At 39.9% G+C, this 14,967-nt stretch overlaps 1 protein-coding gene across 3 annotated transcripts in view; it reads left to right on the forward strand.

Moving 5' to 3' along the window:
- The window catches only part of EXOC2 (exocyst complex component 2), a 113,336-nt gene that overhangs the window by 70,815 nt on the left and 27,554 nt on the right, over positions 1-14,967 (forward strand). For 2 of the 3 annotated variants that reach the window (XM_072152478.1, XM_072152479.1), the window contains exons 19-22: positions 2,896-2,957; positions 4,476-4,542; positions 8,473-8,589; positions 14,436-14,577. In XM_072152478.1, coding sequence (XP_072008579.1) covers positions 2,896-2,957; positions 4,476-4,542; positions 8,473-8,589; positions 14,436-14,577 — 388 coding nt within the window. Of the gene's footprint in view, positions 1-2,895; positions 2,958-4,475; positions 4,543-7,472; positions 7,544-8,472; positions 8,590-14,435; positions 14,578-14,967 lie in introns of those variants that run through there. The other variant, XR_011855760.1, reaches the window with a different exon arrangement.

Raw genomic sequence — 14,967 nt, forward strand, 5'->3', positions numbered from 1 at the left:
TACATATAAGATTGTAACATGTATACTCACAGACCCTCGGTTACGTATAAGATAGGTGCTTTAGGTATGTTCTTAAATTGAATTTGTTTGTAATTTGGAAATGTATATTTTATCATTAATACTCCAGACAAAAAAAATTTGTCCCTATGACAATTGGATTTTCAAAATTTTGTGCTGGGAACAAGGATTATCAACAAAACTTCATTACAGACACCTTACAGCTGATCATTGCAGCCAGGGACTTAATTAAAGCATCCAGAGAGCTTCCCCAGAGGTCCGGCAGAGAGGTCCGTCTGTAACTTCTGTAAGTCGGGTGTCCTTAAAGAGAACCTGTAAGGCAAATTAACCCCCAAAACTAAATATATTTTCATAAACTGCCATTAGAAAGCATTGCCCATATGCCTACATAGTCCCTCTACATGCCTTTAAATTTAAACAATCGGGTCCTAAAGCTGTATGCAAATGACCTGAGATGGGTCCAATGAGCCATTATCATATTCAAGCTGTCCAGCTTATTCATGAGTGTAAGGCACAATCATACACCCAGTGCTTGACTGACAGCCTATATGATGATGTGACACTCCTGGTGCTGGCTCCTCTATGTGCTTCCTGGTGCTGGCACCCCTGAAGCCTGTGTGTGTATGAGATACTCCTATTCACATGACTGACAGCCTGTATAATGATGTGACACTCCTGGTGCTGGCGCCGCCTGCAGCCTGTGTGTGTATGAGATACACTACTGCATCCTGTAGCAGTTGTAACAGCCTGACCTGCTGTTACTCCTATACGCTACTGGTGTAGCTGATGTCTGTGTCTCTCGCACAAGAACTAGAAATACTTTACCATACATTACACACAGACATGAGCATGGGGTGGAAGGGAGGGGTAACAGGGGTGACATTACTTTTCTCTCCATGTGCCCAGGCTTATTTACATAATAATGTATAAATTAACTAAATGAAGGCCTGGATGGAATCCTTGTGAGCTGCGCCAACAGGTAGTGATGACAGAATTAGTTACAGAGACCTGATGACAGACACCCTTTAAGTCAGTGACCGCTTGTAATTGTACTTGTTTTCGGTATCTCAAAATACATTCAAATACACTATAACAGGTAAATGCTTGGATAGGTATATACTCAAGTATAAGCCGAGTTTTTCAGCACAAAATTTGTGCTCAAAAACCCTAATTCGGCTTATACTCGAGTCAAGAAAAAAATAAAAAATCACCTTTCCGACGTCACCCGTATGTCCTATGCCTGTTTCGATGCTCCGGTGCTGCCTCGGGTCCTTTGGATACTTTTTGGGTTCTTCGGCTCCTCTTCGGGAAGTTCTGCTCCTCTTCGGGTCCCCTCGCGATGCCAGTGGCTCAAAAACAGTGACGTTGGCAAGTGGCTGACGTTATTCTGTGTGCCGGATGAGCGTGATGACCCAAAGAGGAGCATAACGCCTCGAAGAGGCGTGGTAGAATCCGAAAAAGACCGAAGGACCCAAGGAGGCACGCATCGGATACAGAAAAAGACTTCCGGGTGGCGTCGGAAAGGTGAGTACAGTGTTATTTTTTTTTCCGACTACAGGGGCTAAGCAGGCTGTAATACTGCAGAGGCTGGGCAGGCTGTAATACTGCAGGGGCTGGGCAGGCGGTAATACTGCAGGGGCTGGGCAGGCGGTAATACTGCAGAGGCTGGGCAGGCTGTAATACTGCAGAGGCTGGGCAGGCTGTAATACTGCAGAGGCTGGGCAGGCTGTAATACTGCAGAGGCTGGGCAGGCTTTAATACTGCAGGGGCTGGGCAGGCTTTAATACTGCAGGGGCTGGGCAGGCTTTAATACTGCAGGGGCTGGGCAGGCTTTAATACTGCAGGGGCTGGGCAGGCTTTAATACTGCAGGGGCTGGCCAGGCTTTAATACTGCAGGGGCTGGGCAGGCTGTAATACTGCAGGGGCTGGGCAGGCTGTATACTACAGGGGCTGGCAGGCTATATACCCCAGGGGGCTGTGACCAATGCATTTCCCACCCTCGGCTTATACTCGAGTCAATAGGTTTTCCCAGGGTTTTTTTGTATTGAAATTAGGGGTCTTGGCTTATGCTCGGGTCGGCTTATACTCAAGTATATACGGTACTTTATATCCAATAATTACAAGTGAAATACCACATAACGAGTGTATAATGTGATGTCCAACATACATACAGTATATATTGTTCCTCATTAACCATGTACAGTAATATAATTATTCTTTAAAACAAAACATACATGTGTAGGGGGGGTTGGGGCAGGAAAATAGAAACTTACCAATATACATCTATTAAATTAAACAAATCCCCTGGCTTGGAAATGTCTTTTACCTCATGAGCTGTCATGCTCCAACTTTCCAAGACCTTATCATAGTACTTGGTCTCATTACTGTCACTCCACTGTATTAAGCTTGGGCAGTGACTAAGGATAAGTTTTGGAAGAAGAAGTTGATTGATAAATGGAGTTACAGGATACCCGATGTCTACAATACACGTTGACAGTGACTGTCATGAGACAGAATTCAAACTGTCCATCCATCTCCACCATTTTATGAAAGTAAATGTCAGATGATGAGGTAAAAGACATTTGTGAAGATGGGGGTTTGACTTTACATTTCAAGAAGCAGTGCAGAACATTTAAGAGATGTATATTGGTAAATTTCCTAATACCCTGCCCCCACATTACAAAAAACTTAGTAAAACGACCAGCTCCTTTAATTTAATCCATTACTCCCATTTAGAATAAGAATAAGTGGTTATGTGCTGCAAGATGCTCCATTGTGAAATAAAAGTTTAATTTTTCTATGTTTATGCTCGTATATTTTCTTCCCTCTTATTGATATAAATAGATATAGTCTCCTTTTTTATTTTGTTACAACTAGGCTTTCATATCTACCCTGGAGTATCTCAGTAACAAACCGGAAGGAGATGTGGATACAATGCAGTAAGTTACTAAACATTGCTTGATTTACTGCTTTCATTTAACTTTTAAGTTCCAAGCAGATTTCCGAAAAGCACTTTAATGGTTCCCAATTCCCAAAGCTATTTTGATGCAATGGTGCAACACTATTTAAAGCTGGTGTCAAGTACCACCATGAGAATATTACCATATATACTCGAGTATAAGCCTAGTTTTTCTGCACAAAAAAATATGCTGAAAACCCAAACTCGGCTTATACTCAAGTAAAAAAAAATATAGGTTTAACCAGGTTTTTGTGGTAAAAGCGTATACACAAGTATATACGGTACTTATTGTGGTCTACAGATGCATAATGTACAGCACAGAGTATTAGGGGCAATGTATCATCAGTACAGCACAGAGTATTAGGGGCAGTATGTAATCAGTGCAGCACAGAGTATTAGGGGCAATGTATCATCAGTACAGCACAGAGTATTAGGGGCAGTGTGTAATCAGTACAGCAAAGAATATTAGAGGCAGTGTGTCATCAGTACAGCACAGAGTATTAGGGGCAATGTATCATCAGTACAGCACAGAGTATTAGGAGCAGTGTGTCATCAGTACAGCACAAAATATATGTTTATATATTCAAAAAAAACAAGCAGCACTCCAGTGGATTAGTAACCAAGGCACAGAGATATACATTTCACCTCTTGACCTTCAGCCTTTTTCAGTATTATATGTGTGTGGGTATAAAACGTATAGCATACAGTAAACTATCCTAGCAAAAGATTTATGTAAGTGAAGCCTTGTAGGGAATGTTATCGCATGTTCTTTCTTCCATCTGCCGTTTTTTTAAACAATTTTTACAAATTATTATTATAATATTATGTAAAATATGTGTTGTTGTTTTTTATTGTGTCTTATGAGTGTTTCTATGTACATTACTGCGAAACAATTTCCCTTTTGGGATAAATAAAGTTAATCTAATCCCAACAGAAAGAAATCATTGTAGATATAAATAAAAATGTAGAATAATAAAATGGATTAGATTACGCTGCTATAGCCAATATCTATAAATACATCATTATAAGGATTTATTCTTTTCATAATCTCTGTAATAAGGCATTGCTAATTACCTGTAGAAAAAATCCTATTCAAGCAATTATTAGCTTGGAAAATACTGCTATATTTATCAAATTCTAGTAAAAACCACAGCCACCATAATATTGTGATTTATGTGCAAAACTTCTATAAACCCATCACACACAAAATACATTGTGTTACCATGATAGGAGTTAGCACATTAGTATGTAACCACATTAAACTGTTTGACGTGTCTACTAGGAAAGTAAAGAAAGAAAAGTAAATTTTCCGGAATACCAGGTAAAATAGACATAGTTTAATGCATTCAGCGTATTTTAGTGATAAACCTGCAAATTACTTGTAAACAAGTTTTAGAAAACAGCATTATAGTCACGAGATCCTTCTAACCAAGCAGTGAGGGTTATTTGGTGCTTGTTGTTTTCATGGATTGTTAATATATATTTTTTTATTTCTTAGTGTATCCGCGGATATTTCATCTCCTGACTTATTCAGAAGTCTTAATGAAGAGCCCACAATATCATCCGTACGTTATTTATTTGCAGTTTTTAGTGTGTCGGGATACAATAATCTCTACATTTGTCCTTCAAAGGTGTTACCCCTGTTGTTCTTACCCAATGCAAAACCACAGCAAGAAGCTGTTGAAATAGAGCAGTTCTAGATCCCGTCACTTTTCTCTATCACTTTCTACAATCTGTCTCTATCAGTCCTGGTGTACAAAATTCCAGTTACCCCTAGACACAACCCTGTAACTTCTGACTTGGGATTGGGGACATTCTCTTGGATTTCTGTGTGACAGCCTGGAGCTGAGTTTCTCAGCCCCACCACCTGCAGTTCAGGACGGAGCTCACAGACACTCACTCATTTCCTGCCAGCAAACAACACATTGTGTGGAGAGAGAAGCTGCAAGCTACACGCAGATAAGTTCTTTGTATGGGGAGGGAGAACAGAAATGTAGCAGATCTGACCGTGTGTAATAGGCATCTCATGTATCTCGTCATCTCTGATCTGTCCCATCTCTCTTTCTATGTGTCAGATACTAGTACAATGTTCAGAAGCTAAATGACAGTGTAGATAAACCCTGTACCCTGATAATCTAACCACACTGTCAGCTCACAGAACTAGATGGATCATAATGTGTCTGCTTAGAGGCACCCACCCCAGCCAATAAAATGGAGTCAAATTGGTTAAAAGGGTTAAAATGATCTTTATTATGTAAACATCACAAGGGGTTGAGATATGAGTTTTCTTGTGGGGAAAACCCCCTTAAGTTTAATATGTATGCTAAGTCGGAACTGGTGTATTTTATAATTTTGGCTCCAGACAAAATTTTTTTGTCCCTATGACAATTGGATTTTCACAATTTTATCATGTCATGGGAAAAAGGGTTATAAATAAAACTTCATTACAGACACAATACAGGTGATCATTGCAGGCGGGGAGTAAAGTAAAGCTTCCAGAGAGCTTCACCAGAGATCACAGTGGACAGAGAGGTCCATCTGTAAGTCGAGTGTCCTTAAGTCGGGGACTGTCTCTGTATGGCTGGGGGTTAGAATAAAAACAGTAATTATCTTATACTCGCCACCTCTGGCAATGCTATTTTCCCACGGCCTGCTTCTGTTTGTATACAGAGGCCGTCAGTGCCATTCTACCCACAGCCACGTGCCTACTGGAGCGTTAGTTTGCTGCTGTAGCAGGTGCACCGCAGTGGTTGGGACAGCACCAATGTCCTCTGTAAACAAGCAGAGACAGATCGTGACAAACTCTGCTGCAGGTGAATGGGAGCAGGGAGGAGGTGAGTATAAGATGTTTATTGTTTTTATAGCCCTCCTTCCAGGCATATATAGCTTTTTCCCAAATCCTGGACAACCCATTAAATATAAATGGAATTATGTTTGCACAATTTCAACATATAAGACTATAAATTTTATTTCACATATATAAAGCCAATATATGAAGACAAAACAATAGGAACAATTGTTAAAAACAGTGAGTGCCTTACAATTATAGAGGCAATAAAAAGCCTGAAGAGATACATGAAATACAGGTATGGAACAGAAAGTAGCAAAAAGGTAGCAATGTAAATAGGAAACCATGGATTATAAAAGAGCCTGTAGTAATAAAGAAAATAAGACCCTAAAGCAGGGGTCCCCAAACTTTTTACATAGGGGGCCGTTCATTGTCTCTCTCAGACCGTTGGAGGGCCGGATAAAAAGCGGTACATGTGACCGCATCTGTAATACACTGCCCCCACCCCAATTAATTATTTAATATGCTGCACCCCCTTGTGAACTATTTTATATATTGAATTAATTAATTGGGTCAATAAATTATTAAATATGCTGCCCCCCCCCTATTAATTACTGGACTGTCCCTTAAAATTAATTATTTCCTATGCTGCCCCTCCACCATTAGTTATTTTATGTGCCCCCCACCCAACATTAGTTATTTTATGTGCCCCCCCACCCACCATTAGTTATTTTATATGCCCCCCCACCCACCATTAGTTATTTTATATGCCCCCCCACCCACCATTAGTTATTTTATATGCCCCCCACCCACCATTAGTTATTTTATATGCCCCCCCACCCACCATTAGTTATTTTATATGCCCCCCCACCCACCATTAGTTATTTTATATGCCCCCCCCCCCACCCACCATTAGTTATTTTATATGTCCCCCCCACCCACCATTAGTTATTTTATATGCCCCCCCACCCACCATTAGTTATTTTATATGCCCCCCACCCACCAACCATTAGTTATTTTATATGCCCCCCCACCCACCATTAGTTATTTTATATGCCCCCCCACCCCGGCCACCATTAATTATTTTATGTTCCCCCCCACCCACCATTAGTTATATGACCCCCCACCCACCATGAATTGTTTCATTATTAGGGCCCCCAACCGGCACAATGTTTTAACTTCTATTAAAAAATGCTATACTTACCTCTGGCTCCCGCGTCCTCTTTCTTCATGCGGCTGTCGGACAGGAAAAGGTGCGCGGCCGCGTGATGACGTCATCACGCGGCCGCGCATGCAGGTTCAAGGAGCGATGTGCGCCGGGGTTGTCTTCCGGCCACATCGCTCCACCTGCAGTAGTAGTGCTCGAGCGGCCGATTCCGACCGCATCGAGCACTATACTGTGGCTGGCAGGAGCTTCCTGTCCGGAAGGACGGAGGCCCCTGCCCGACTGCCGAAGTCTGCGGTCCGATGCGACGGGGGCCGCATGGAAACGGTCAGCGGGCCGCATGTGGCCCGCGGGCCGTAGTTTGGGGACCCCTGCCCTAAAGTATAGTTACCATACCGATTGAACAGGCACAGACTGTGCAACCCTGACACGTGTTTCGCTAGTAGCTTTCTCAAGGGGAGTGCCTAATGTGCTAGGAAAAGCGCTGAGCCCAAGCAAAGGAGAGACACAGCTTCATTATCATAATTTTATAATTGTTTTAGCAGCAAAACCAGTCAGCTCAGGGATTAAACAAGATATGGTCCTGCATCATTGTAGCTACAGAAGTCTCAAGGTATGTTTGCTTCATAACGCATCAAATCAAATGGTAGGTTTCCTTTAAATTCTGCAGAACCTATTTTCAGGAATGATCATAGGAGATAAGTTAATCTATTTTAGTATGGAGTCTGATAAAAAAAGACTAAGCTCTTGTTACATATGGAGTCTAAATGAAGCTAGAATCCGTGTCTCCCACCATTTTATTACTTCAAAATTTGTTCCCTTGTAATTTTGTGATTACAAGTACTTATGGTAGCAAAATGAATGAAAGTGTTAAAGGGAACCTGTCAACAGGAGACCCTTTTTTAGCACTCCCCCAGTCCCCACAGAGCATAGTACATACACTGCCAAAGTGTTTTTGTATTAAAAAATAGGTTTTACAGAAAAAAAGATATGTTATATTGTACCTTTCATTAGCATCTGCTGTGTGACTAGGCAGTTGCCAATTGGGAGGGGCTGGAAAGGAGCAGCCCCCCCCACCCTCGGGAAACATGTGACCTTTTCAAATATATGAATAACTCCCCTCACTTGGGATTGGCTGTAGAGGAGCAGGGGGCGTCGCTAAGCTCAGTGATGGGTGTTTTCATATATTTGAAAAGGTCACATGGAGAAGCTGTTCCCCAAAGGTGGGGGGGACTGCTCCTTTCCAGCCCCTCCCATTTGGCAACTGCCTAGTCACACAGCAGATGCTAATGAAAGGTACAATATAACATATCTTTTTTTCTGTAAAATCAATTTTTAATACAAAAACACTTTGGCAGTGTATGTACTATGCTCTGTGGGGACTGGGGGAGTGCTAAAAATGGGTCTCCTGGTGACAGGTTCCCTTTAATAGGTTATACGAAAGGTTATATGGCTGTTTTCTGAGTTCTCATATAAATGATGCTGTACATTGTTAACAATATTATAAAGCTATTTCTACTTTGTTTTATGTTCTCATTTCAGGAGAAAAAGCTTTTAATTGTTCTGAGCAATTGCAATTATTTGGAACGACATACTTTGCTGAACATCGCTGACCATTTTGAGAAACATGGATTCCAAGGAATAGAGAACATAACAAAGGTATCCTTTTTCTTTTTTCTTTCTTAAATTTTTTTTTTTACTATATCAGTGTTTTACATCCATTTAAGTTAATGTAATTCACTAACAGTGTTCTGAATGTTAATAACAGACACTGAAATGAACAACCTAAAAACTCAAAGCCCCAGTGCTGTCATGTAAAGGATGCCTTGTCAGTTACAGGCCATAATAGGCAAACAATGGGTACCGAAAGTCTTTTTTTGTGTACACCTTGCACCCCATTTTGACAGAAAAAAACTGAAATATAGATATTTTTGCTAATTTATTAAACAAGAAAAACTGAAATATCACAAGGTCATAAGTATTCAGACCCTTTGCTGTAACACTCATATTTAACTCGCATGCTGTCCATTTTCTTCTGATTATCCTTGAGATGGTTCTACACCTTCATTGGAGTACAGCTGTTTAATTAAATTCATTGAACTTGATTAGGAAAAGGATGCAGCTGTCTATATAAGACCGCATGTCAGACTGCATGAGAATCATGAGGTCTAAGGAACTGCCCAAGGAGCTCAGAGAAAGAATTGTGGCAAGGCACAAATCTGGCCAAGGTTACAACATTCATAGTTCCTAAGTGCACAGTGGCCTCCAGTGGTGACTCTTTCTCGACCTGGCTGACCAGCCCTCCACCAGTCGGGGCTTTATGGCAATGGAAGCCTCTCCTCAGTGCAAGACATATGAAAGCCTGCATACAGTTTGCAAAAAAACACATGAAGGACTCTCAGACTATGAGAATAAGATTCTCCGGCCTGATGAGATGAAGAGTGAACCAGGCACTGCTCATTATCTGACAAAAACGATCCCAACAATAAAACGTGGTGGCAGCATTATGCTATGGGGGGTGTTTTTCAACTGTAGGGACAGGTCGACTGTGCTCTGGACCTCAGATTGGGCTGATGGTACACCTTCCAACAAGACAATGACCCTAAGCACACTGCAGTGGTTTCAGAACAACTCTGGGACCATTCTTGACCAGTCAGAGCCCTGACCTAAACACATTTGAGCATCTGTGGAGAGACTCGGAAATGGCTGTCCAGAAACATTCACCCCTTCCCCAACCTGAGGACACTGTGGAGGATCTGCAATAAAAAAATGGCAGTGGATCCCCAAATCCAGGTGTGAGAAACTTGTTGTATAATTTCCAAGCAGACTCATGGCTGTACTACAGTGGTTCTCAACCTCTCTAATGCTGTGACCCCGCAATACAGTTCCTCATGTTGTGGTGACCCCAAACCATGTACAAGAATATTGTATGCGTGCCAAAAAATGCTATAAAATTGTGGCTCCAATGGCTTTAGGAGACCCACAGGTTGAGAACCACTGCTGTACTAGCTCAAAAGCTGCTTCTACTCAATACTGAGAAAAAGGGTCTGAATAATTGTGACCATGTGATATTTCAATTTTTTCTTCTTTAATAAATTAGCAAAAAATTCTACATTTCAGTTTTTTCTGCCAAGATGGGGTGCAGAGTGTACATAAATGAGCAAAATAAAGAACTTTTTTGACCTTACCAACTAAACTATTAAAAAGCATCTGAATACTTTCCACACCCACTGTATGCTACAATGCCAGTGTACTGCAATGCAGAAGATTTGCAGAGTATTGCATAAATGACTTTGTATGTCGGGTTACTTAAAAGTATAAAAATGTATTTGTCATATAAATAAATTATACAATGTAAGTAAATGTACAGTACATAATTGCTATCGCTATGTGCATTAAACTTCAAAGTATTAAAATATAATGTTAGTTATGCTGCACAACGAAAACCATTAAAAGATAATTTGCAATGCAGGAATTGTTTTTTGGTTGCCTTTCATTCCTAAAAAAGGGATAAAATGTGTTTTCACCAAGTATGTCCCATCTAAACTACTGCTCACCCTTTATTATAGTATCCTTAAAATACTTTGGCAGGGGTTGTAGTAATCATGTCAAAACTTCTATTAAAGGGTTGTCCAGGCATGTAAAACATTTTATACATGGCTGTGGGGACTTGAAAAATAATAAAGGACTTAAAGGGAACCTGTCACCAGGAGACCCATTTTTAGCACTCCCCCAGTCCCCACAGAGCATAGTACACACACTGCCAAAGTGTTTTTGTATAAAAAATAGGTTTTACAGAAAAAAAGATATGTTATATTGTATCTTTCATTAGCATCTGCTGTGTGACTAGGCAGTTGCCAAATGGGAGGGGCTGGAAAGGAGCAGTTCCCCTCCACCTTTGATAAACATGTGACCTTTTCAAATACATGAATAACTCCCCACACTCGGGATTGGCTGTAGAGGAGCAGGGGGCTAAGCCCAGTGATGGGTGTTTTCATATATTTGAAAAGGTCACATGTTTCCCAAGGGTGAGGGGGAACTGCTCCTTTCCAGCCCCTCCCATTTGGCAACTGCCTAGTCACACAGCAGATGCTAATGAAAGGTACAATATAACATATCTTTTTTTCTGTAAAACCAATTTTTTTTATACAAAAACACTTTGGCAGTGTATGTACTATGCTCTGTGGGGACTGGGGGAGTGCTAAAAATGGGTCTCCTGGTGACAGGTTCCCTTTAAACTCACTTCTCTCCATGCTCTCATTCACTTGTGCTGCCCATAACTGTCTCTGTTTCTATAACGAGACTGGTCATGCAATCCTGACCCCTGTCGCACCTAACTAATGCTGTAACAGGCATATGGCAGTGGTTTGGACAGCCCTGCCGGCCTCTGTATACAAACAGAGACTCAAGTGAATGGGAGTGGGGAGAGAAGTGAGTATAAGTTTTTTATTATTTTTAAAACCCCCCACCCCCCAGCCATATATAAAGTATTTTCTATAACTGACAAATCCCTTTAACTTTGAGATTGACCTAATTAATATAACATTAGCATGTGTACTTTAGTGAATGTCATATACCAAATAATTAGGGAATTGCCTGCTTTATTCACACAGCCCACGTATACCTCTTCAAAATAGAATTGAGGCTTTTCCAATAAATAAATATTTACTTCACACAAAACAATGTTTACTATTAGAATCATTTAATAAAAAATGTGTCTTTATATAATAGTGACATGTTTGTTATGGTGCCACCTATACAGTTCTTTCAGAACCTGTGTACAATGTCAGTGGTCATGGTATCTGTTGAGTATTTAGTGTTGATGGTCTACATACTTAGTAGAGCAGGTTTTCAGGTTTGGCCAATAAGAATCGCCACTCTAGAAGTTTCTTTTGCTGACCTGTAGTAAAAAGGAATGTGTGCATATCAGGGGCTGCAAGCAACAGTAGAAAAGACTGCTGTAACAGCAAACCTGCTCTGTAGCTCAGGCACACATGGGACAGTGGAAACCAGCGGTCTAAGAGCACTTTCAATTGCATTTGACTGTATGCTATCTGTTGGATAAAATGTTTGTATGCAGGGTGCCTAATAGCAATATCTAGTTATAGATTCATTTTCCTCATAGTTGTAACTGAAAACTTGTCTACTGCCTCTTTTATGCTTATAAAATCTGACACATATTGTTGTACTTTATTAACTATTCACACTGTTGGGTTCACCCCAACAGCATAAATAGAAATATATGTTTAATAGTAGCTGTACTCCTTTTGTTTACTCATAAAATTAAAAAAAAAAATTCAAAGAGCACTATTCAAAGTGCTCTGGGGGCGTCACCAAAGCCCCTCCAAGCTCACTGGCTCTGTCTATATTAACATGCCCTGGAGCACTTTTCCCTTGCTTCCCTTCAACTCTGCACAGCACCTTAATACACACATTGAGGATGTATTGCACCTATGCACTTTTATATGACCACACATGCAGTGTTTAGTCAACATCTGTGCACAGTGGACAGCATGGATAAGTATGCATCCCTTCCTTCTTTTCTGATTGTTCTCTAAGTTGGCGGGGTATTCCCGAGGCTAAAGCAGGTAGCAGGCAGTGGCAGTGCATGAATTGTACATATAGCTAATCAAGTGCCCAATTGTTATGCCCAAGAGGAGAATATGCCTTTAAATATACCTTTAATTTGCCCAGGTACGGTAAGTGCATTTGGCCCATTTAGCAGTGCAGTATATAAATGCTTATGTCCTTCATCCCCACACTTAATACTGTAGATAGTTCCAAATAACAAGGTGAACGCTACTACCGTAATCCATTTCCTGCCCTCAGTATTTCGTGTCAGCATTTTACACTTAAGATGGTTATCATCAAAGAAAAATGGAATCAATTAAATCTCTGTGACTTTAGTTCCCCTTTATGAGTTATAGATGGGATTTTTTTTTTTCAAAGAATGAAAATGTCAGAGTGGGTGACGTTTTAAGTTAGCTTAGTACTTTTAGTTATCTTTAATGACCTATCAGGGCTGCGATCAAAGATGTCATATTTTTCCACAGATGTTTGTTTGTGTGCATGGCCTTACTCATGCCTCTTTACAGCATAGTCTAACTGTGAAATTGTTGAATTTTGTCTGTCATGTCTTTAATTCAGTTTGTACTGAATTCAGCCATTGGCTGGGATTGTATAATTATTTCATTTAAATGAAAGGTTAAATCTAAAAAGTTTAATTAAAAATCAATTATTTTACTTGTGTTTGACTTAAAATCATGAGGAAAAATGCACACCTTTCTGGAATTTTAAAATAAAAGGCATCTGTTCTTAGAAGCTCTAAGTCCCGTAAGGGTCATGTGCTTGGGGCCTGCATCTGTAAAGATTCAAGTCATTTGACACTTCCTCAGGTTATCTCTCAGCTATTAGTATTGTAGTAGACAGAGAGCTGATTTACTCAAACTGCTTAAAGGGTTATTCCAATAAAAAGCATAATTAATATTCAAATGAGTCGTTAAAATATAAGCTTATATTTAATTAAAAATTTAGCTCCCCTTAACAGAAAAATGTTGTGGACAAACAATATAATAAATGATTAAAATGCTTCTGGTCCTTTAATTAGTCCACTGATTTTGTCGCATGGAGCAGACACAGGACTGAAGATTTAGGAGAAATACGTGTGCCCAGGTATCTGAATGTTTCAGTAGACCAACAGAAAGTGGAGGAAGCGGCTAAGCGTTCCTTTACTGCATGAGGTAGTTAAAAGGACCTGTCATTTATTCAGATCTGTAACAATGTGCCATTGGCTCATTGTTACAGATGCCTAGCAAAACTGTCAAATACTGCCATACAGTAGTATTACAGTATATGGTAGGAATTATTAGAACCCCTAGGGTTGATGTATCCTAGGGGGCTGTAAAATAGTAAAAAATAATATTTAAAAAAAACCTAAAAGTTCAAATCACCCCCTTTTTACTAGTAGTCATAACAAAATAAACTAAGTCCCAACCTATCAAGATATAAAACCAATTATTCCTGTTGGTGAATCCCTTAACGAAAAATAGAGGCCAAATGTCTGAAACAACACTTTTTCACCATTTAACAAAAAGTGATCAATAGGTCATATAGCCCCCAAAATGGTAGCAATGAAAACTTCATCTCGTCCCCCAAAAATTAGATCTTACAGATACTTATACACAGAAGTATAAAAAAAAACTGATACGACGTAATAATGCCTATATATATTTGGTATTCCTGTGATCATACTAACCCAAAGAATAAAGAAGAGGTTCCATTTAAAGCACAGTGAAAGCTGTAAAAGCAGAGCTCACAATAAAATTTGAATTCACCGCATTTGGAATTTTTGTCTTCCATTCTATTATATGGCATGGAATATTAAATGCCATCACTAGGAAGAACAATTTGCTATGCAGACAACAGGCCTGTAAAACTGAAATGATATTCTAAAAGGAAACCCAAAAAATAAAAAGGGAATTAATTGTTTGTTGTTCTTTTCAAAGACCAGCATGGAATCTCTGAAGGAGCTGGACCAAAATTTATTTGAAAAATTTATTGAGATTAAAGCAGACCCCATAGTTGGATCACTGGAGCCTGGCATTTATGCTGGGTACTTCGACTGGAAAGACTGCCTTATTCCCACAGGTAATTCACAGATGTGTTTTGAACTCTTATTTTTTCAAGTTTTAACCTATACTATACACTATTCTTTAATGAATATTTAATGACAACCGAATAAAATCTCAGCTCTTTAATGAAAATTACAGTAACGCTTAGGGTGAGCAGAGCATTTATCTATATGGAGCTCTCGGCCGTCCTGTAAGCCTGTGCTTCTGATGCAATCTATTGTCTTATCACTTGCACTGCTGTATTTCACATGTCAATGGGGGACAAGATATACAAGCTGAAGTGTAGTATTTATCACATTAATTACAGGCGGTCCCCTACTTAAGAACACTCGACTTACATACGACCCCTAGTTACAAACGGACCTCTGGATATTGGTAATTTATTGTACTTTAGTCCTAAGTTACA

Source organism: Engystomops pustulosus, chromosome 5, assembly GCF_040894005.1.
Source record: "Engystomops pustulosus chromosome 5, aEngPut4.maternal, whole genome shotgun sequence".
Taxonomy (NCBI): Eukaryota; Metazoa; Chordata; class Amphibia; order Anura; family Leptodactylidae; genus Engystomops; species Engystomops pustulosus.